The following is a 23,752-nucleotide window of genomic DNA, read 5'->3' as shown; positions in this document are numbered from 1 at the left end:
TCTTTCCCGGTACCTGGACATCTGGAAATTTTCAGTTTTTCCCATTTTATTAGTTAGCTCACAAAACTAAATAAAAATGATTACCATGTTAATGTGAAGTCAGAACTTGGATATGGTAAAAATGGATCTCACTGCATATACATAATTAAATAAGCAGTTCTGAGGAAGGTAATATTTTGTTATTCCAACTTTTCTAGCTTTCCCAGTTAATTTGTTGCCTTAATGAATAGTGGATTTTTTCTGGGTTGTTCTTTTTTTCTCCCTGCTTTTTCAAATTTTTTTTTTCAAAATATATGTTTGTGAATCTATGCAGAAAGAACAGAAATGTTAAATTTGATCAGATACACAGTTTACTCCTGGTATTGCTCCAGTCACTAGATTACATGAACACCCGGTATCCATCAGTATCTGTAACTAGAAAATCCATGGAGCTTCTGAGCAGTAAAATACAGTTAAATAAGAGACTAGATATATAATAATGTTTGTTTCTTAGACGTGTGAAACTGCTCTGGACAGAGTAATAAATTTAATGACTAATCAATTCAAAAAAGAGAACAAAGCATTTCTGTCAGAGCTAGGATTTCATTTTCTGTGAATTCAGTTTTAACTTGGTTGTTACATCAACAAATTTGGGCTCAAGTGTTTTATACAAGTGAAGAGATCAGTCTGAATTCTGTTTTCCCCCAGCCTTTATGTGAAGGGTTGAAATACTGGAGATTAGTATCACTAAGGGGTTGACTTCTTTCTGCTGTTTACTCAATTAAGTGATGTGCATACCTTGCCTTGAATCAAATAATATGACAACTTGAGAGTCAATGAACTTGAAATTCAATTTAAATGAATTCTGGGTTATTGCAATACATACCAGTAGTGTTCAATTATATTTTGTAGATCTTGAGGAATTTGAGTTCAAGGTTGATTATTTTTTACAGATACAACTGAAAAATTAAACTGAATCAGTAAGCAGGAAAATATAAATCAATTCAATAAAGAACTTTGCATTCTCCTTCCCCTCCTGTGTGCCTTTTCCTGCCTTACCCCACATATTTACAGTTGTTTTATCAAGTGTCTTCTCCTGGATACCAAAATTGTATGCTCAGTTTCAAATGATGTATTAGAATCTGGGGTTTTTTTGTGTCAAAGCAGCCAGATATCTTTGCTCAAGTCTGTTCAGAGATTCCATGCCACACTTCCAAAAATTATTCAGGTACAGAGGGACAAGGATGGGAAAAGAAGAAACCAGTTTAATACTGAAGAAATGCTCAGGATTTGCTAACATGTTTCTGTCGGGAGTGGGGGAGCAGAAGTCATCTCAGGCTTGTGATCTGCAAGTTTGCATATTCCTTATTTTTTAAAAAAATCTAACTTATTTCTTTGCTGTTCGAGTGGTGCTGGTGTTTGCTGCAATCCCTGCAGCTGTTTGGTGCTTTGTACCTGTGTCTGCTGTGCTCTGTGTCTGCCTCAGTGACATGCTTCTTGTGGGGCCCTCTGTATCACAGAGTTAGACTGGCTGGGTCTACTCTCTGTTTAAGAGAAAGATAAATTTATAAAAGCATATATTAGGAAGGAAATCAACCTCCCGGTGTGAGTAGTGCCATAATACAGCTATTTCTTACCAGCTGTCCATGCATGAGTTTTGAATTTATCTGGATGTTTGGAGCTGCAAAGCCCAGTGAGGAAAAACATGACTCACCTATGCAATGTTATTTTGTTTTACAGGAAAAGGCTCAGTGCTTTCAGAAGGCTCTTGCTTCCCAAGCAGATAAATCCACACAGACAGAACTCGTCGGCCATGATGTAAGTAGCTGTATCAAACGGTATTTTTTATCATTTTTGTGGGTGTTCAGGTTTCTGTCAGCTGATTTGCCTGTGCTGTTTTGTCCATGCATGGATTTGGTGATTCTAAAGTACCTTCAGAAGCATGAGAAGATAATTACAACTACCTGCCAGCACACCAATGCCCTGTTAATTTTAGGCTTTATGAAGAGCTGAGAATTTGCATAAATGAATGTGGATGGTATGTATTAGTGTTTTGTAATTTTCTTTTTCAGTATTTATTTGCACACTTACTGACAGTTTTATGTTTAGAATTGTCATATGCTGTCCAAACAAGATTTGAAATTTGAAAGATAATGGAATAAGTACAGTTTTGCCAAGTGATGTTAAAATTCTGTTTCCTAAAGAGCATCTGTCAGCATTTCTCCCAGAACGTGTATTGATAGTATGTATCCTCATGCAAGAACACAGTCAAGGAAGATTGCTTAACTGTAGAAATACTCTTTCCCCACTTCTTCTAACTGGAAATATTCTTTCTGTGGAACGTTCCTTGACTGCATGTAAGAGATTCTCGTGCTTACATGAGCCTCTTGAATAATCTTGGTGGAACATTTAGCACAGTTCCATTCTGTGACTTGTGCAAAGTCTAACAATAATTCTTAACTGTTCTGCAAAGTAGTACGATGGTTTTGCATTGGTATAGATCAACATGCTGTTTCAAATCTATGGAAAGAACTGTGGAATTAAAGCAGGCTTTGTAACCTTCCTTTTAGTTTTGTGTCAGTGGAGCACTGAAGTTTTGTCTTCTGAAGATAGAAGCACCAAAATGTCACATTTTAATGTGAAAAGTTTTAGCTGCACTAACTTATTTTTTGTGGGTTACCAAATGTGAACCCTTATGTTCTACTGTGTCTGTGTAAAGTCATGTCTGGTGGAATTTACTGAAACTCTGAGGTGTGTATATATTACTGCTGAAAAATCCATGATATTCAAAAAATATTTCATAACTTTTTTGTATGCTGCAGTACTATATCCACTTGTTCTGAGACCAATTATCCTTCACAATACTTTCTTATACATTAGATGTTAAATAAAATTTTTCCACTGAAAATGGCAACAGGAAATATGAAAAGTTGGGGGGGGGGAGGTTGTGTTGTTTCATTTATTTTCGGTTACGTTGTTTGCTTGGGGTTTTTTTAAGCAGATGTGACTTATGCATTTGGTTGTTTTCTCTCAGATCAAATATGTGGTACTCATGCTGCAGGAATTCATGCTGTTAGCAGGTTATATATTTTTTTCCCTCGTTCCCTCGGAGTTTGGTGAGAAGTAAAAAATAACGTTAGGACCTCCTCCCCCAGACAGGTGCAGTTTTCTGGCTGAGATTTGAGTATTAAATGTCATAATAACAACAATAAATTAAATAAATCCTTTTCTTTAGCAGCATTCTCTTCAATTAGTGGAACATGTTTTGCAGAATTCCCTGGTAAAATGCCCACCTTGTCACAGTTGAAGTAATATATTCTCTCATACAGGCTGTTGAGATGCAAGAACAAAAGGAAATGTTGAATGTTTTTCTACGGAACAACACTTCACCTGTATTTATGTCGTACAGTGTTCTTGTGAAAATTCTGTTGCAAGGGATTCATTGCAGAGAAATTTGAATGAATTTACAGAAATAACACAAGCCTGCTATGATCACGAGGGGAACTTGGTGAGGAGGAATGTGCAAATAAATAATGCTAACACTTTTTGTAATATTGTTTAAACTTTTTGCTCTTTTATTTATCAGATTGTGCATCTTTTCTGTGAAGGATAGCTATTAATGATAGCTGTTATTCAGCTGTGTTTCTGTTGAATCAAAGTGGCAATTGCATTTACTTTCTTTGCTTTTGCATGAGATTTTAAAGAGCAAGTTGTAACTACGGCAAGTAGTATCTGTACATCATTTTATTCAGGATGTCAGTTAAGTGTGTAAAACTACAAGTATATTGTGCTAATATGAAATTCAATTAAATAGAAAAATACAAAACAGATCAGAGAATACAAGATGTATTTTTCACCCCATTAGTCTCACATTTTGAGAATAGTATACATTGAATACTTCAGATCTAGTTTAAGAGGTAAGCAGGAAATTTAGCTTCATCATTACAACTTTGCTGGTTTAATTGAAAAAACCAACCAAAAAAAAAAAAAACAAAAAAAAAAAAAAAAAACAAAAAAAAACCAACTCACATTTTTAGTTTTCCTTAATTCAAATTTAGAAGCTAATAGTAGTTGGATAAAAGTGCTACCAAGAATTTGCATAGCATTATTTCATAAATGTAGTACAAATATTGATACACACTACACAGTGTAATAATTCAGAAATGCTTAAAACAGTGTCTCTATGAGTGTTTTGGTTTATATCTTCATATATTCTTTTCTTCCACTGTGCAGTCTTAAGTTACCTGTTTTGCAGTTGAAATAACTAAGGCAGGTTAGTCCCCAAAATAAAGCACTGCTTGGGGGTTTTTTGCTTCTAGACATCTCCAGTAGCTGAGACAGTTCTTTAGCCTTGGAGTTCATTTAGATGTGTCATTTAAAGTAAATGGAAGTTCTGACTTGGACTTAGATGAGGAATTAATCCTTTTGTCTGTAGGGTGTACAGTAATGAAAAGCTGGAGGCGAGTCTATATTTAGGAAGGAACGGGTGAAGAAGGAGGAAATTCAGTGTTTCACTGAGAGGAAATGTTCTTGGGTTTGTGGACTGCTCTGGAAAAGCATAAACAGCACTGAATGAGTGTTTTGGGGGTATGTGTGGGCAGTTACCAGAGTCGAAGTTGTTACAGCGTATTTTATGTTAGCGTCTATAACGTAATTACAGTCAGAATCTGACTGTCAGTAAAGTTTGGATGATGCAATCTCCTGCAATACCTTTGAATTGTTGGATTATACTTCTGATAGAGCACTGATTTTTTCCCATATGGCGCACTGAGATTTTTCAGCAGAAATTACTTTAGAGTACTCTTCTAGTAAGCAAGTAGAAGATAAAGTCTGCAGCAGTAAAGATAATGTTTCTCATAAAGAACTGTTGGAACTGAGAAACAAACTGCTTAATGTCTTTCCTGAATTGAAGCGGTCTAATGCAAAACTTAATTACGGAATTAAAACACAAAGTTTAAAATAATTTCTGATAAGGGCGAAAGAGGGTCTACCATGATGAGAAATGCTGCAGTGTCCTCAAGTGATTAACATGACAACTTTGCTACTCGAGGAAATTGAAAGTAAAATACCAATACAACTACTGTATGTAATCCAGGGAAGACATTGGAAGATGCACAGGGTTTCTATAAAGGCTAGTTGCTTTCTAGTGCCGCATGTCAAGAAATCTTGGTCTTATGATAGACCTAAATTTAGTCTGTTTTCCAATATGTGTACTGAGAATCATTTAGAACATGTTGGAAGTCTTACAGAAAGAGCAGTGTGCACAACAGATTGATGTTGAGGCTGCTAAATAAAAAATTATTAACGTGTCTTCAACAATCAATGGCAGTTTAACCTCCCTCACCTTCCTGTGCTTGCAAAGTCTTCTTTTATTGAGAGATCAAGGAATAATTTCTTTCATGTCGATCACGTTGCTAAAGTGGACCAGAGGAGGGATAGGTGCAGGCAACTAGCACTGGGGCTGATTGCAAGATCATGTTAAAGGGTAGAAATCTAATAATGGCTGCTGGCTAAATAGGTGGTCCAAAGTATCATGCAGGCCTCACACAAGCAGTCTGCAGCATGTGCCACTGCTGATTAGTTTTCATTAAAATCTGTCTCAAAACAGAATTAAACAATCACAGGACAATTCTTATTTCTGTCAGCAAGAGAAATAGAACTCAGCACCACTTTGTTAATCTTTATCAGCCTTTGAATTAAAAGAGTATGTACTTAATTTTATTCTCCACAAAGTAGAAATTCCTAAGAGCTGACATGATTTCTGCAGTGTCTTCTGTGTTTGCCTTCTGCTGATGTTACTGATTTCATATCTGAGAGCTGCTGTCCTCTTTGCTCTTTGTCTTTCATACTTTGAGTAAAGCTGATGTAGACAGATTTTGGACTGGTCCTAAACTCATTCCCCATTTAATGAGCATTGTTTCCAGTGTAGTGGTCCTTACATTTTGTATGATGCTTCTGATGTCTCAGACAACAAACTTGCTTTCAGTCTGCGACAGTTTGGTTTGCACAGCTACAGACAAAAATCATCTTTCTTTGGTGATCACCAGCACTGTTTACAACAGCACTGTGGGACAGATAAGAAGGCACTGACTTATATCACCTGGACAATCATGCAATATTAAAATCCGTACTGATGCATATTTTAGGGTATTTGTTTTGTAGCTTGCTCTGCATTACCTTGGACAGCATGCCTCTCAAAACCTGAGCACTGCCTTCTGCAGGGCCTCTGTGTTTGAATAGGAGGAAGTGGAAGACAAGGAGGTGGGTACTCTAACTATCCCCCTCCACCTCCCTGCTGTGCTCTGTTCCTCACTGCCAGCCAGCCAGCAAGGACTGTGGGTACTGTAGGGGGATTGTGGACACTGTAGAGGGACTGTGTTGCATTGTGTCCTCTCCTTCAGGAAGGCAGGAGAACAGATTACTGAAGTACTTCTTGAATTCTACAGTCTAATCTGAATGTGTTCCTGCCCAAGGTATTTGTGTAATTTATTAAAGATTGAAGTGAGTTGTGTCTTGCCACCTAAACTGGGAAATACATCCTACTTCTGCCTCTGCTCCATCCCTTGGAGGCTGATGTCCATCTGCTATTGTATTTTACTACTAGGTTTTGTTTTGGTTTTTTCCCCTCTATTTCTTTATTTAGTCTCTGAGTTTGTTGTCTCGTGTATACAGGGAAATAATAAAAACTTGTGCATAATATACCTTTCCCTAATACAAAATTACTTTTTTTAAAAATACCTTTAGAAACCAAACAAGCCATTAACTATTTCAATATTTGCTTTGACTGTATGTCTGTGTACCTCTCTGGATTTCGAAGTTGTTCTTGATATGCTACATCCTTTTCTACAGCTGCCTGTAGCATTGATTTTCTCACTTTCTCATGTCGTTTCCATTTTTTACTATATAACTTCAAAATATCATTTCAAAATCTGAGTTTTTTAGGGTGTGTTATATGTGCAAATTATGGAACTTGGATGATGTCAAACTAGGATGATACTTCTTTTGGTTTTAATGATTTTTTTCCACCAACTCTTATGAAACACATTGCTTCACCATCAAACCCCTGCATACTTGGTGTTTGAATTGCATTTAAACACCAGTGAACAGTGAACAGGAATGAATTGTTGCACCTGCTCATGACAGGGAAAAACAGTTCAAGTCACTGGTGCCAAATTTGCCAGAGGATAAATGCTTATGCCGAGGGTCAGTAAATGGGTTCTGGAACAGAAACTGAGGTGTGTCGTATGAAAAAGCCACTTTCATCCTGTGGCTGATTATCACAGGATATTCTGCATTTAATTTTGCCCTCCCTAGGAGTAAAGAACAATGAAATTTGCCTTCTGCAGTGATGCTTAATTGGTATGAATGAGCTTTGGTTTTGATTTGTTTTATGCAAGTTGGGTTCTGGATGCTTATATAGATAAGCTCTGTGCTGTTTCAATATTTGTAGTAATATGATGATAATACCATAACTGAGTTTCCTCCCAGACCTGAAATTAGTACAGTACTAGTAGTCTCTGGATCTTTAAAAGAAGTGCTATTTTCCTTTAATATAATATTACATTTTTAATCTTCCTACTTATTCTACATTTTTCTGTCATAACCTTCTATCTTTGTATCTGCACTTATGCTGCTGCCATCTTGCTTTAAAAGTGCAATATAATATGAGGTACTTTGAAGTTTTTACCAAACTTACTAATTTTTTGCTTAGATGCCTTGGTGTGGGGGAGAGGTATAGGGGAAGAAGCAAAGAAAGCTGTTTAGATATTCCTAATTTTTTGTCCTAGAAGTTTTGTGAGTTCTGGCAGAACTCCTCCCGCTTCTGCTTTATCTCCGTCACTGTCTCCTTCTTAGAGTTCTCCAGGAGTTTGCTTTTTCACTTAAGTATATCCATCTAGACTTCTTGTTTCATTTCTTACCTACTTTAATTTTTGTGCTGTACTTACGAGTATGACTTAGCAGAATTTATTTGCAGTTGTGTGTTTTCAGTGTGTTCTAGTTGTGTTATTTCTATTGTAAAGGTGCTACCAGGCAGTTCATGACTACTCTCAGCAGGAACTAAGTGAGCAGCTATCCCTGGAATTAATAGCATGTTCTTACTGTATCCACTCTGACCTGTTGCATTAAGGATAGAAAGAAGTAGGACACAGACAAACAGGATATTTGAATGGGTTTGTTTGATTGAAATAAAAAAGCTATCCATGAGATTATACCTTGCTGACTCTGTTCATGCATTATGTTGAATACTACTAGCAGTGTCTTATTTGTAAGGGCAGAAAATAGCAGCACTAAACCTTTTGGATATTGTTCAAAAGAATGAACAGGGAAATCAGTGAAATACACTCAGTAACAATCACGAATTGTCAGAAATAGCAGCATTTTGCAATAGGCCTTGAGTATATTTTCTTAAAAAGGAGAAAAATTTGATTTCACCTTGAAGAAGAGATCAACAAACAAAATTGAGAAATGAGGCATGGATAACCACCGAGTATACACCATGAGCAATGTGTCTGGGGTTTGCTGCATTAGTATACTTAGGGTGACTGGTTTTTATTACAGAATGATCTACTTACGCAGTTTTATTGTAATGCGGAAATGTTTTAATGTTGTGTGCATGTTGCATGTAGATTCCCTCTGTTGGCATCGTTCACTCTGGTGACCTTTTTCCAGTAAAAACATGGCATCTGTTGTACATAAGAGTTTTCTGACTAGAATGATGTCATGAGCAAGCTGACCAGTCATATTCCTGATTTTCTCTGCATTGTCTCTTAATTCATTGTTGTGTTGATCATTAGCGTGAAAAAAGCTTTATTATTATGTGCTGCCTGCATGACTGCATACCACAGAAACAGCCATTTTTCATTTACTTTGTGTTGCCATCAAACTATGCATCACTAAGATTTCATTTAATTTCATTTTTTTTTCTTCTTTTTTTGTTTGTTTGTTTTGTTTGTTTTTAAAGGCCCTGTGGAGCTCTCCATGTTCTGAAGGCTTAGTTTTCAAACCTATCAGCATCTCATTGGTTCCATCATTATTAAATTAAAAAGCAACATCTGGACACTCTGCACTTATGGATATAATTAAATACTGCTGTATACGAAATGAGCTGCAAGTTACCATTGCTGGCAAAATTCTACTACTTAAGATAATATTTGTATTATGAACAGTCAAACATCACTTTCTTGGGCAGTATCTTCATTATTAAGTGTATCTATGAATAAATTATTAGTAAGCTATGAAAAAGTTATTATTTGAAATAAAAATTATTCTTACCATTTTGTGCACTTAGTCATCTATTGGTGATTCACTTCAAGTAAGAAAATAAGAAAATCCTTCAGTCATGCTTGTCTCTTAAGATTGAAAATATATGTCTTCAGGATCTGGAAACCTGAGGAAACCATTATTTTTTAAAACCTGTGTTTTTCCTTTTCCAGTACTATTGCACTGACTGTGAATATCAGGGGGGTCAGGACCTTTCAGTATGTGGTCTTACAAATGTTCATAATGGTGTACATAATTCTTATGTGGGATTCAAGAAGCATTTCTGTAGGGTATTTGGTAAGCTTTTAGAAGGCCAGAATTTACCCAGCTTTGTCCCAGGAAACACAAGAGCTGATCCTAAAAACACACACTCTGATTTTTTAATCCAGTAGAATCACTGCTTTACTCGACCTTCTAATTTTCCTGTGGCTTCTAACATTGCTACGAGAGCATCAGTGGGGGCAAATAAACATTGTGTTTGCTGGATGTGACTGTGCTGCTTGAGTGGATCGTAGTTGTTGTTCAGAGGGGTATGATGAGGGTGGCTGGAGAAGGGTCATTCCCAGGGGCTTTATTTAGGGCTTTATTGAGCAAGAAACCAGTGAAGTTCACCACTGTCAGTTGCTTCAGTGTAACCTTACCCAGGAAGGACTTCATTCACCAGGATGTGCTCTACACGCACTCTTACCAGGTAAGATAAGGAGGTGCTTGTGCCAGCAGTATTCTTTACCTTTTCTTCTGATGTATTTTCTTACAAACAAGAAACAATGCTTGGATCTTTTTATTATGCTATTTCAGTCAGGATTCATAGTACATAATACAAACAGTTACTCAACTGGAGCAACAGTTTAGTACCTGTAACTTTAATTTCAAACTGAGGACATACTGCATTCATTCAAAAATAACATTTTACTAGTTATTCCTAAATGGAGCAGAACTGAAAATAAATGCATTCAGCTAAATATTCATGCCAGTCTTTAAAGTAAATGAACCTTCTTTACAAGAGATGTTGCATTATGTTGGCTGATTCTTTACCACTTAACATGATGTTACTGTTTCTCAGTCTTGCATTGCCTTCTCTTTGATCCTAGCAGTTGTCTTTCAGGAAATTCTCTTGCCCTTTTGGTCACGCTGCCTGGAATTTCTTTGTGTGTATAATTGCATAGTTTGTACTGTGTTGGAAGTATCTTGTAAAAGCAATTAAGTAGCAAATGCATAATTTAAAGAAACTACAGAAGCAAGCATGTGCATATTATCCTTTTGAACTTCACCTTCCATGTTGAACTTCACCTGTTAACACTCCTCCTTCTTTGCTTGGACAAAAATGCTTTCTGTAATCATTGATAAGCATAGAAATGCCTGCCTCTTACTTCTGCCTTTCATCACTCTTCTGTGCTTTCTTTTTTCATCACTTTCTTTATTATGGTAATATTTTCAGTTGTTGTCAGATACTGCTCTTTGGAAGAGCATAGAGAGAACATTTTTCATTGTGATTTTTTTGGCATAGATATCTGTGTTTCACTTAAATATATATGGATAATGGAGAGGCTTGTGAAAATTATGTAAGTTAATGAAAGAAGAACAGTTGAATTAAAAAAATGTTTTCAGGATTCCAATGAGAAAGAAATAAATTTCTAAATCGAGAAGGTTTTTTGCCTGTCCATCCGAAGTCTGTGAAAGAATGCTTTAAAATACTCAAAGAGCTAGTTTATTTCTGTATCTGTTGCATCATGGAGATGTTGCAAGCAGCCATCATTGTAATGTAAAACTGAACCCACCCCTTTGGCTTTTGGGGTAGACTGTAAGAGTTGGGTTTTTAAGTTTGCCATTAAATTACCCATAACTTCCAGGTTCGGGTGGGGGTTTTTTTTGTAATTTCTTAGGTTTATTTTCATTTTTATATAACTTTACAAAGTAGTATGAACCAATAAAAATTACTCAGTTTGCTATTTTGCTCACCTAGCATTTATTTATTGGAAATTTACTGGAAAAAATCATGACTGACAAGTACTATTCAGACTTCAAGGATACACTGTCGGTACTTTGTATGCATAGGCAAGAACCTAATGCTGGTTTAATTAAAGTCTTAACAGTCTGATCGAAGATTTTTAAAATAAAATATTACTGCAGTAGAGAGTGATAGAACACATCTAGTTCAAACAGTCAAAAATAAATATATACAATGTTTCTAGTACCTCTTTCTTGGATGTATTTTATTTATTACTCACTCTTGCACAGCCTTTTGCGATCTGAAAGTCAGTGGCTTCTGGTTAGTTGTAGGAGCATTGCAGTAAATCTGCCATTACAACTGCTTCTAGGAGTCCAATAGTAATATTGATTTCTTTCTCCTCATTCTGGAATCCAGTTGGGATCTCTCTTGTATATTTGTTAACATGTTGTACACCTTGCTCTTACCATTGATTTCTAGTGCATGTGACATCTCTGTTTACCCTTATGACTGCTTTTACCACGCTATGAAGATTTCTTTCCTTTGATGGTAACTTCGTAGCTATGGAGCCTCTGGTGTCATCCAATGCCTGTAATTAGTTGGATTGCTTGGTATTGGAAGGCCATTCACAGAGTGCTTGTGACTAGTACCTGTAATATGCAAATATAGAGCTGAAAAAGCCACCCCAGCCCATCTCCCCACCACCAAAACCTTGCCAGGTAAATCCTGTCAAAGTGTTTACACCACATAGCTATAAAAAACTGAACAGCTGGTGCAAAAAGGGTAATAGAAATACCTGGTCATTTGGTAACTGCCCTTTAGAGCTTAATTACTAAAATTTATCCTGTAAATATTAAAAAATAAAGTCTTCTGTAAATAACCAGGTAAGCCATGCAAAAACAAATGATTCCCATGTGTTAGCTTGATCCACAGGCTGTGTCTTGTTCCAAACAATGGTAACACTGTGTTAACAGAGATACAACACTAAAACAGTATTGGCAAAATACTTTGTTCTCATTCTGAGCATTGGCATTTAGCAGGTGCAGAGGTTTGTTACTTTAACTAGCACACAGTGTTTGTCTCCATTTGATGCTTTACAAGTGGTACCAGATAACCTGAGTTTGCTTTCTGCACTTTCCTCCAGGGACTTGTGAATGTGCAAGTGCAAGGCTGCTTTGTACAGCACAGGAGGGAGAAAAGTAGAAGTTAAGTGAATGGACACTGAACATAGGTGCAAAAAATGTTACAGCTAGAGCAAAAATTCTGTGATAAATGTTGAAAGGCTGAGAAGGAACAAGAGTGATTTTAACAGTTATGAGCAGTCAAAAGGCAGACAAGTCTCAAAAAACTGTAGAGAGGCAGAAAGGTTACATCCTGGTTGAACTGAAGGCAGATTTTTCTTCTTTTTTTTCAGTCGGAATTTTATTTTTGCATTTTTAAAAAAGTAATTTTTCTGAAGCAATTTCAATATGAAAACACACAGAATATTTGAATACTAGCATAGGAATTACTCTGTTGTAACTCAATTGCATTTGGGGCACTAAAGAATTCCTGTAGCTTGTCATGTTTATAAAAGACAGTTAAATAATTTGTAACGTGATCATTAAGATTTTTTGTGGGCATAGGTACTGTGTGCATGGTGAAAGAGCTGGAAATTTCCTTGGGTTTGAGTTTATGGGAGATAAGTGTCTTATCTTCTGAAACTGAGTTCCTCCAGTTTTAACCAGTGTTTTTTAGGTGTATTTACATTGTTTGGTCACTTCACTAGTTTAAAGGGCTCAGTATGCTTTAGAACTCTAGGTGAGTGTTAAAACTTAGGAGGATAAAGCCAGTAGTGAACAGATGCTTTACTAAGGAAACAGAAAGTGCCCTTTCTGTCTTTGACCTATTACTATTTCTTCTTCAATACAACTGCAATGAGAACTATATCCAGGCTGTGTACTTGGCCTTCATTTCAAAACAGTGCTCTCTTAGTATTCATTTATTCATTTTTAGTAATGGAAGCTTCTACTTCTTAAGAGTCAACAGAATATTAACATTAATGATAAAACAGCAAGAAGGAGCATGAAGGGAAAGGATTATAAATGAGATTTGGGAAGTATTAATATGTTTCTTTTGTATTGTACAAAAAGGCATTAAATTGATAGCAGAATCTACTGGATACCAGCAATAAAAGGAAAAAAAGTTCTGTTTGGTTGCTAGCAAATGCATACCAACAACAAAAAAAACCCTTACCAAGATATATTTTTGTGTGTACACCTATTAAATCCTGCTGGAATTGAAAGTGCATGGATTAGATACCATATTACAACTTTATATTCAGTACCAGCTTCATTACTTTCAGGGAGAATTTAATTCATCTAAAAACACCAAGGAAAAGCTTGGTGGTGCTGTTAATGATAAGTTTAATGATGAAATTGAGTGGTATCTTTGTATTTGCTACTAAAATAGAGGGGCTTGATCTATATTGTGTAATGGTGCATACATGCTATTGAATATTTGGACAGAAATGTCAACACCTGCACTAACATGTTACATTTTAAGCAAAGAATGGGGAAAGCACAACTGCATTAAACAGGTGATGGAGACAGTAGGATTTTCATATCTCAAACATATAAAACAGTTTTAAGTGCACACATCAAAGACATGAGCTTCCCAATGTGCAAGTATTAAAAGGTGTCTGTGTGAATATGACTTTGTGTATGTGTGTATGTCTGTTTTATTTTACAGTCTGTGAAATGACACAGGAGAAAGAAATTAATGCACAGACAAATCTACTACAGGAGTCTTATTGTGTTATGAATAAATTTTGTCAAGAGAACCCGTAATAAATTACTGAATTTCAGATATTACAGCAACAAAGACAACATGATAAAAGGAAAGTTGCAGTGGTTAGAGGTAAAAGTTGCAAATGGACCAATTCAGCAGTTCTATCAGGTTTCAATGAAGTCATCTTTTGAGATCCTGTATGTTTTGCAAGCATCCAGATAGTCTGAAAAGCACTTAAGCAATTGAAAATGAGCAAAAATTGAACATGAACAAAAATTGTGGGACTAATGATGAACAGCTGGCTTTTCAGACATTTTCATGCAGCTGCTCATACTCCCACCACCACAAGTTTCTTTGAAGGCTGGACAGGTGGAACTGTCCCCTGACGCTGGATTATATAGATATATGCATACACACACACGCGCACATATGTATAGCAAAATAAATCCAGGAATTTTTAATCATTCTGATACCTCAACAGAAGTGAGCCCATTTTTTTGCGTCAGAAGCTTGCTGAATTGCAAATGTTAATGTAGAGTGAGCAGAGGCCATAGGTAATGTTACTTATGGGACTCGGAGAATGATGAGAGCGTTTCAGTGAACTCAAGGCAGGGCTAAGAGGTTGTGTCATTTGTGCTTTCCTGGTTTTAATTGCGATCTGGGATGGAGTGTCTTACTGTGCTTCAGGAGATGCTCCAGTGTGGGCTCTCCGTGGGCTGCAGTTCCTTCAGGGCATATCCAGTTGCTCCAGACCAGTTCTCTCCAGAGGCCGGCCGCAGTGTGTATGTCTTCTTCTGTCCCTGGAACACTTTCTCGTGCATCTTCACTGATTAGGAGGTTCACACTGCTTTTTCCTCACCTTTTTTTCCTTCACTTCTCTGCATCCTGGAGTTTTTTCTGGCTCTTCAGTATGTTTTCAGAGCGGTGACACCAGTTTTAGTGATGCTCACTGTGCCCTCTGTGTGTGGGCTCATTGTGGAGCTGCCTGGCAGCTTTTTTTTTTTGTCTGGTCCTTTCCCACAGAGGCCGTCCTGCAGCCCTCCCACTGCCAACACTTTGCCATGTAAACTCATGGAAAAGCAGAACATAACCCCACAGCTCACCTGAATTATTAATGGACATTAATAATCTTTAATTTGCTTTTTTTTGTTAGGAAAATGCTTGCATGGAGTTACAGAACTGTTGACATGTGAGAGATGAGTATTACAAACGTGGCTGATTAGAGGTGTGAGTTTAGGTCCATAACAAATTCAGGAACAAGTGGAACTACACAACTTCTGTTCCAGAATAACTGGATCCACTGGGTCTGGTGGTGTTGGTGATGACTGCTGTGCATACATCCATTGACTTCCATTGGTGCTCTAGGCCGAGACCTCTTCTGTCACTGCAGGAGCTAGGCACTGCATCACTTTAGGAGGAAGGGCAGAAATTAGCTGGTTGGTTCCATTCCTAATCACCAGGTTTTTCTGTTTTCCTTTCTCTTGTTTCCATGTCTGCAAATTTCTCTTGCTGTTGGAAGTATTTGCAAACTCTCTAAGTGGTGGGGCTTTTGTTCTGGCTCATTATTTTCCCCTGCTGTTCCTCCTTTGCTCATTTCCTTTTATCTTGCTGTATTGTTTTTATTCTCTCTCCACATTACAGTCCCATTTGGCTCATCCTCTCCTTTCTTTTCTATAAAACATGATTTTTATCACCCATAAAGCATGCTTCTAAAACTTCAACAATACTAAAAACCGGAAAGTCACACTTTTTCTTGTAAACTCTGTTTTGCCTCAGTCTTTTCCTTATTTTTAGGCAGAAGGAAAGAGAGAAAAATACATTTAAGGCAAAATTACTCATACAGAATAATTCTCTGGGGCTAGGAAGTGATACCTTTCCTGCAGTTCTTAATGCTAGTTGCTATGTTCAAAATCTATGAAAAGAAAATAATGCCATTTTCAATTCTTTGGAGGTTAAGGTAATTTTATTTATCTTTTTAAGTGTCTAGAAAATTATATTGGTTTATTCTATCTTGTACCAGAAAAGAAATTCCTGTAAAACTTGTTTATCCACCATTTGCTTTTCTTTATTTATTTATAACATACTCTGAAAGGAATATTGAGGAAGTTGTGTTGTGCGCTGCCAGTTTGGATTGCATAGAGAGCAATTGTTTTTAGGTGACCTGGACTTCAGGAAAGACCTCACAGTTCTTACTGTACAACAAGATTGCTTCAATTCTTGAAGCTTTTTGAAAGTCTGGACGAGTTACTTAATGTTATTATAAAGATAGGCTAATTTAATGTCTTTACAACATTGGGCAGCTTTCCTTCTGAAGACACTGATTTCTGCTTTGTTTCTATCCTGCACTGTTCCAGCTGTTCTTCCCCTTACCCTTTGGTTGTAAATAGTGAATGTAATATGCTCCTTTACTTCTGATAAAATTAATTAATCTGTGATTAGTGCCAGCATTTCTCCATAACCATAAAAAAACACTCTCAAAGACTTGGGGCCATGTGTTCATAAAATATTCATCTTGTACTTGTATTAATTTGAGCAGGTTATTGCAAAACCAAATAAAAATCTCATTAAATGCACCTGGCAAATTGTACCCACTCAAGATTTTGCATGGCAAGGTTTCACCTCCTTTTCACAGGAGCCCTTTTAAAGGCCAGCTTATAGAAGTGCCCTGTTGTCTAGGTCATTCTTGCCCAGGGGAAGCCTGCTGCTGCTGCTTCAGACTTTCTTAGCCATCAGACTGAGGAAACTACAGAAATATTTACAGCTCAATACCTGTAGCCAGAGAAAGCTCTATTTTCACTGAAGGGCAGGGAATTGTGACCAGCCTGAATCAACTTCCTTGTTCAATTTGGGATGCCAGAACCTTATATTGAACTACCCTGAGGCTTCGGGGCGAGTCTTTCAAAATCTCTTCTGCACATTTTCCTAGTTATTTGGGGTTTCTTTTGCACATATTAAGGGTTTTTTCTTTTTTGAAAAAACTAATTAGATATAACTCCAACAGTAATGTGATATGTTGTTCTCTAACCCTTTTTTGCATAAATTTGTTCCACTCTGTGTGTGTGTGTGTGTGTGTATGTGTGCATAAGAGCTGATGTTGATATTTCAAATAAATAGTAGGGAAACCTCCCACAGCACATGACATTTTTTCCATCTTACACCTCTCCCAAGACTGAAGTCTAGGTCAGTTCTCAGAGGTTAACTAATGCTTTGTTTCTGAGAAAGGTCTGCTGCCTACAGAAAACTGTTTCCTTTTGGAATGTGCAAGTGTGGAAGGAATTGGGGAGGGAATAAGGGATGAAAATTCTACAATATATTTCATGGAGTGTTCCATTTTTAAAAATATTTTCCCTTTCCTTTCCCCTTTCCCTCCCAGACTTCTTATAGACTTTTTCTTTGTCAGCAGTTTGGTTTCTGTTCTACTCCTGTGCTCATTTGTGAACATTCATCTTCCCCATCTGCAGTTCTCATTCTTGCTCGGCATCTTTCCTTGAAATATGTCTTTTTTATTTTCTTTGGAGTCATTTTGATAGTGCAGAACCAGTAACTTCGACTCCTGAAGTGCAGGTTTATATGGAGGCATCAGTGAATCCAAGAGGGAAAACTTGACTACAGAATAAAATTTCCAATTGGAATGAGTTACTGCATAATTTTTACTAACACTTTTTTGCCTTACTCAGCATCTCTATCAGTTACTGCTAAATAGGTTGTATGCCCATGTTAAGAAAATAAGTTGCATCAAAGATGGTCACAAAACCCTTATAAATATTTTTTTTTCTTTTCCCTGAAATTCTGCAAGCTCTTGGTTAGTGTTAACTCCATCTAGTGTGGATTTTCTGAATGCATGTTGAATTAGCACATCAATATTACTGAGGGAAGTAAGCTTTGTCTGGTGCACAGGCACTCCAGAAATAATAATGAGGGTATTTAAATACTGTTTGCTATCGTTTTCACCTACTTTGTCTTTAGAAGCCAGTATCTGACTACAGAGTCAACATAAGTGGCAAGTTTCAGCTGTAGCTGACAGCTGGAGGACCTACAAGATGGACTCTGCAATTTAATTATAATCTTTACTACAGATTCTGTATCTAAATAAGTGTTGCTTTGGTCCTTGCATTATGGAGAAAAAGCTCTGCCAGTTCGGCCTGGCTTTGATACCTGCAGAGCTGTCATGGAATTGCAGTGACCTTGGAAGGGCAAGAGCTTATGCTACTTCCTTGCCTACTAATTTCTGGCTTTTGCTTAAATTTAGTCAGTATCAAAATAACCAAGAAACCCACCTGTCGAGTTTCTTTTAAGACGTTCCTTCAAAATTATTTTGCTGAGCTCTGTGAGGATAGGACAAGTTTTGGGAGAGAGAATGTTTATTACACAGGGCAGTTTAGAGTCTCATCCTTAGATTCATGTTTCCTAGATGGGTTAGAAAAAGGCCACAAGGGAGCCAGAATCTAGCTTGCTGTATTTAATCACCAATTAGATAATAGCTATTTTTCCATGTAAAACGTGGCACACAGGCACTAAACATGCCATGATACGCAGGAGCTTCCTCCTCATTGGAACTGCTTTGAATTGAATGCAACCTTTCCAAAGGAGTTGATCAAATGACACGTGGTTGTAAGAGGCAGTGTGCTGGTGTTGACACCCTCTTAATTTCAATTTACCAAGGTAGGAATTGACCAGTAGCAACTTCGGCTTTTACAGGTTGATGAATAGCTGTGCTTGAGAGCTTCTCTTTTTGTTGTCTAAATTATTTATGAGGCCTGAGGTTAGGCAAAGTTGGCAAACCAATTTATGATTGTGGATGATTATGCTACCTTCAGAAGGACTACAGTTTCATCTCTAGCTCTAAATGGAAACAAAATTCAAATCACAGCATAAAGTGTTGAATCTCTAAGGCTTATGTAAAATAAGATATTTGAAGGGCTTTTTTCTTGAGTCTCTTTTAATAACGTATTTTAAGAAGGGTAAAGTTGCTTGCTGCAATAAATATTAACTGTGATAACTCAGCATCTTACTGTAGTTTTCTTGTTTCAGAAGAACAAGTAGTTTTAGCAGTGTACTACACCACTAGGCTCTAAGGTAGCTCATAATTATATTTAAGATCCAGGGCCTTCTTTTAGCAAAAAATAAACTTCCATCTTGAACAGTATCTTTGTAGGTGAACTAAGTCAGATCAGTACCCAGATCCTTACCTGGAAGTTATAAGGAGATGCCTTTATATGCTGAATTTTTCTGCACATTGGCCCAAGTACAAAACCTTAGTGTGGATTGTGGAGTTGTATCAAGATAGCTGTTGGAATTTTAAATATATTTGTGATCTAAGTGACCCAGGCACAACTTTTTAGAAAAGTATCAGGAGCTGGTAGGTTTGTAGAGGAAATAATAATTATTTGTAAGTCTAGAAGATGGGATTTGCTGTTGCCTTTATTTTCTTTTCCCTTGATAGAGCTCTTTTCCATAAGTGCAACTCCTGTTGTCCATCACTGAATTCTCAGTACAATGGAGGTTTTCCAGTGTGAATCTTTTGTACATGAAAGGTGCTAAAATCTTTGTCTTGTACTGATGATTATTAATTGCTGTGTCATTGGTATGAACGCCTGAAACGGTCATGTCCTAGACACAGAGACTTTACGCTGTATTTACCTGAAAGAGGGTTCACCTTTGCTAGAGTAAAAATCTGCTTTGCCTCTTCACTTTTAAAAGGCTGATGTGAAGAGTGTCAGAGATGGGAACCATCCTTTTCTATTTTTTTCCCTTATAAAGGCATCTAAAATTGAATATGCTGCTGCGTTATTTGTGTGAACATAAATAGAATAATTTTTTTTTGTACAGTTCATGGGAATGCATATGCAAAGTTGGAAGTAAAAGCTATTTGCAGATTGTAAGAAACAGAACAGAAATTGCTTGTTGCTTCCTTTGTTTACCTCTCCAAATTGAACAATTATTTAAAGTTTGTGCCTTGCTCTGGCTTTGTGTGGCTTTTGTACTTTAGTGAAGGTTCTGGTCAGACTTCACTTTGTGATGAAACCATGCCTTACGTGGAGGGACACAGTGTAGGTATTCAGCTCTCTGTCATGTCTGAGGCAGAGAGAAGTGAATACTCTGTCACCTTTTCTCAGCTGTCACACTGAACCCTGGGATCCTGAACTGTGCAAAGTGGGAGCACTCCACCAGGGAATTCTGGTCCATCGTAAGCAGCATGCATTGCACTGCATTTTGCGTGGGCATGATCACACGCCTTTTGTATGTTTTTGCTATGAAGGCTTATGAAATGAAACTCAAGTATTTCAGTATTTTTCTCCTCGTTTAAAAATACTTTATTTAAAAAAAGTGATGCTGACTTCATTTAGTCTGTTGCTTGAGCAAGTGTGATTCGTGGTTAATCTTCACTTGCATATGCTTATTGCAAACACTAATTAATCCTATTTGCAAGGACAAATTATGATTAATGCATATCCTTAAAATTTACACCTAATTAGACAGAATATAATCTCTAAATTTGTATAAATAGAACTTAACATTTTAAACATTGTAGATAATAAGCAATTTTCTGAACTTAAATTTGCATGCGCTAATTAACGGCTGCTTCATTGTATTTACATTTGCAAACAGTTTTTTTTTCTAATTACTCAACTTAGCGCACTGTGAACAGAGAAAAATAACATAAACATTTCACACCTTATTTTATGTCTAGATTCAGCTTTTGTTGAATTAAATTGATGGTATTTTATTTAACAATTGTTATAGAATTTAATTGCATTTTCCTATACTTAAAAAGGGGGTAAATTCTGAACTTTTATCCTTTTACTGTGTTGATGAATCTTACACTTGGAAAGCTAAACTCTTAGGTAATAATAAACTTGATCACAGCATGTTAAAAATGCACGGATCAGTATGAAATGTAACGAATTTCTTGTGATAATAAATATTTTAGTAATAATAAATATCTTAAATTTTTTCATATGTACACTTTTTGTCCATTCTTAAATACAAGATTTTCAGATCTGGACAATCTAAAAAGAAAATTTCTCAGAGACCTTAATTTTTTTTATTCTGTTTCCAGAGGCAGATTAAAAAGTACATATACACATTGTGATGAAATGGGTAATTTGTACATTGTGGTAGTTAAAGCAGAGTATTAATTTGCAACTATGATATGCTAAAAATAAAACCTAGCAGATCTTATTTTTGCAGCTGGTCTTTTACAAACTACCTCTTTCCAAAATAAAGCCCATAGCTGAAAGTCGATCATTATCTTGTATTTAAATCCATACACTGCTTTCAAAGAATTTTAACTTGTTTTTGGTTCCCTACCTGGAGTCAAAAAATATTTGTTATAAATATTTACTATCAGTAGGTAAAAAATACACTTCAGCCATCTCATAAAATCATAGCTGCTAACAGCAATTGGTGATTATATACTGCTTAGGGAAGTATTTGTTGTTTTGGTTATTGTATATCCCAGCTATAGTATAAATAAATAAACCTGAAATGATTGGTAAAGATTTTAAATACATTTGATCTGAGAGCATTTGTTCTTTTGGTCATTGTGTTTTCTACAGCACTAGGGTGAGTTTCTAATTTAAATAAATGGAGGATTCTAGAGCAGGTCTTGATGGTGCTGCCAGTTTTAACACTGGGCTTCATAATGTGAGATGAAATGCAGGTTAGAGATGTAACCCATTTTTTACCTCTGGTCGCATAATTCAGAGGTGTAGTGTTGTATAAATTATCTGTATTCAGAATATGGAAAGCTGCAGTAAAGAGTGATGAAAAGTTACATTTATAAATTCTCACTGAAATACCTCAGTAAGCCTAATTTAGATGTCATTCAAATAAGCTAGTGATAGCTTTAGTTAGACTATCCAGTGTCATTTCTCCTTGGACCATTTTTCTGTTTGTCAGTCAGTCCATGAATTTCACCTATTGGGCTTGTAATTACACTTGGTAGTACTTTAAAAATTACCAACTTTATTATCTTTTATTTTCAGGTTATAGTGTGTCTTACTCATTCTTCTCAGTCAAAAACAGACATCCATTTTAAGGAATAGTTTTGGGGTTTTTTTTCATGAATGTTGTAACTACTTACATGTTTATGCTTTTGGTTTGTTTATTAACTGCTCAAAAAAAAAAAAAGTCTCAAGGGAAAGCTTCTGACATGCTTCCATTGGAATAGGAATCATTGCATGTCAAACAGATTGGACAGAAAAAACAATTGATGGAGAACAACAGAAGCTCTTTCACTTCCTGAGGCTTACCTGGTATTTGGAGGTCTGATTTCTTAGTAGTGCTTGATCCATCTGTGACTGTTGAGACACAAACACACTTTTTAATGCACCTTATTTTTTTTAAAGAAAAGGTGATTAAATGCTTGGGGTTTTTTTGGCCAGAAAAAGACAAAGATTCTGTATTCAACAACAAAGCATAATTAGGATCAAAGTAGGAAGACAAGATCCTTTCAAGTGTTTTAATCAAATGTTTTCATTTACTTCAGAAAACTTAAAACAAATCCAGTTTATGCAAGTTTTCATTGCTAGTTGCATCATTTAACCTTGCACAGACTCTTGCTTCCCTTCTTTTAAGTTCTGAAATCGAGCTCTTTGCTTTTAACCTCCTAATTCTCCAAGTCTACAGAAAAGAAGTTTAATTCATATTCACATGTTGTGACACTGCTGTGTCACTGAAATTTTGGCAGTTTTCTGTCCATTTTCCTACCTCACATTACGTGAGTAATTTCCTCAGAGTTTTGGCTTTAAAAGAGACAGATCTTATTCACCAATCTTTAAGTTCTGACAGTTGTTACTCTGAAATGTTTTGGCCTTTGTCTGTTTAAAGATTTTTTGGACAAAACTCTTTAAAATCAGAACATCCTATAATATAAATAGAACAACTTTCCTTCCCTTCACTGGGATTCAGTTTAGATAGTTTACAGTTATTCAGGAGGTCCCTGTTTCAAAATTATTTTTAAACCTTAAGACTGCATCATTTATGTGATGTTCTTCTTAAAATAATGTCGCTATTGAACTTCAAGAGCTGTCCACAAATTGTGATCCAATGGTAATTTATGTAATAATGTTTGCCAGGCACTTGCAAGAGCTGGAAGTAATCACTGCTAAGGCAATTTGAGTCTCCACGTGTGTCTTCATTTAGGTATTCACTTATGCTGTCATAATTACTTAAATGTCACGTTTAAATATTTAATCTTTTTCAATGCCTTAAGAAAGCCGAGTGATTATGGTGGCAACACCAGTTACGTGCAGGGAGGGAGTGCTACATTTTGTATATATGTGTATACACACAAGTGGATCAGAAATTGAGCCCCAAGACACCCAAAATAATCCTTTTTGTCAGCTGGGTGCTGGTAAAGTTTCCTGAGATTGCTGCTGTGTTTCGGGGCTGCATTTCAAGACTGGAAATTAATAATTTGTGAAAGTCCAAAGGAACTAGAAGGAGATGAGCAAAACACAAGAAACCATTTCTTGTTCAGAGAATTTGCTGGAGCCTGAATAGCTTAAGGAAAACTGTACTAGAGACTGACATGGATCTCTAAGCTTAAGAGTTTCTGCTAAAACTGTTTGTGTATCAGTTCTTTTGCAGCTTTAGTGTTTTATATAAACAACAGTTAAGTTGAGACAGTTAAAGCTAAGTGGGAAAGAGGAAAATGTCAATAATTATTTATGAGTAGGAACCTGGGAAGCAAAAAATGTTTATTAGCAAAAGCAGCCTTCAGTGATACAGATCTGAGGCTACCTGGGAAGGATCACCCTGGGATTCAGTTTCATCACAGAATGGATGTCT

General features: G+C 36.4%; 1 protein-coding gene across 1 annotated transcript in view; it reads left to right on the top strand.

Annotated features, from left to right (window-relative positions):
• CCSER1 (coiled-coil serine rich protein 1) overlaps positions 1-23,752 on the top strand; it is a 621,205-nt gene that overhangs the window by 394,872 nt on the left and 202,581 nt on the right. The window contains 1 exon segment of the mRNA XM_066317939.1: positions 1,720-1,797. Within this exon segment, the coding sequence (XP_066174036.1) occupies positions 1,720-1,797 (78 nt within the window).

Source organism: Sylvia atricapilla, chromosome 4, assembly GCF_009819655.1.
Source record: "Sylvia atricapilla isolate bSylAtr1 chromosome 4, bSylAtr1.pri, whole genome shotgun sequence".
NCBI lineage: Eukaryota > Metazoa > Chordata > Aves > Passeriformes > Sylviidae > Sylvia > Sylvia atricapilla.
Note: the sequence above shows the minus strand (reverse complement) of the source record. Positions and strands in the feature narration are given on the sequence as shown.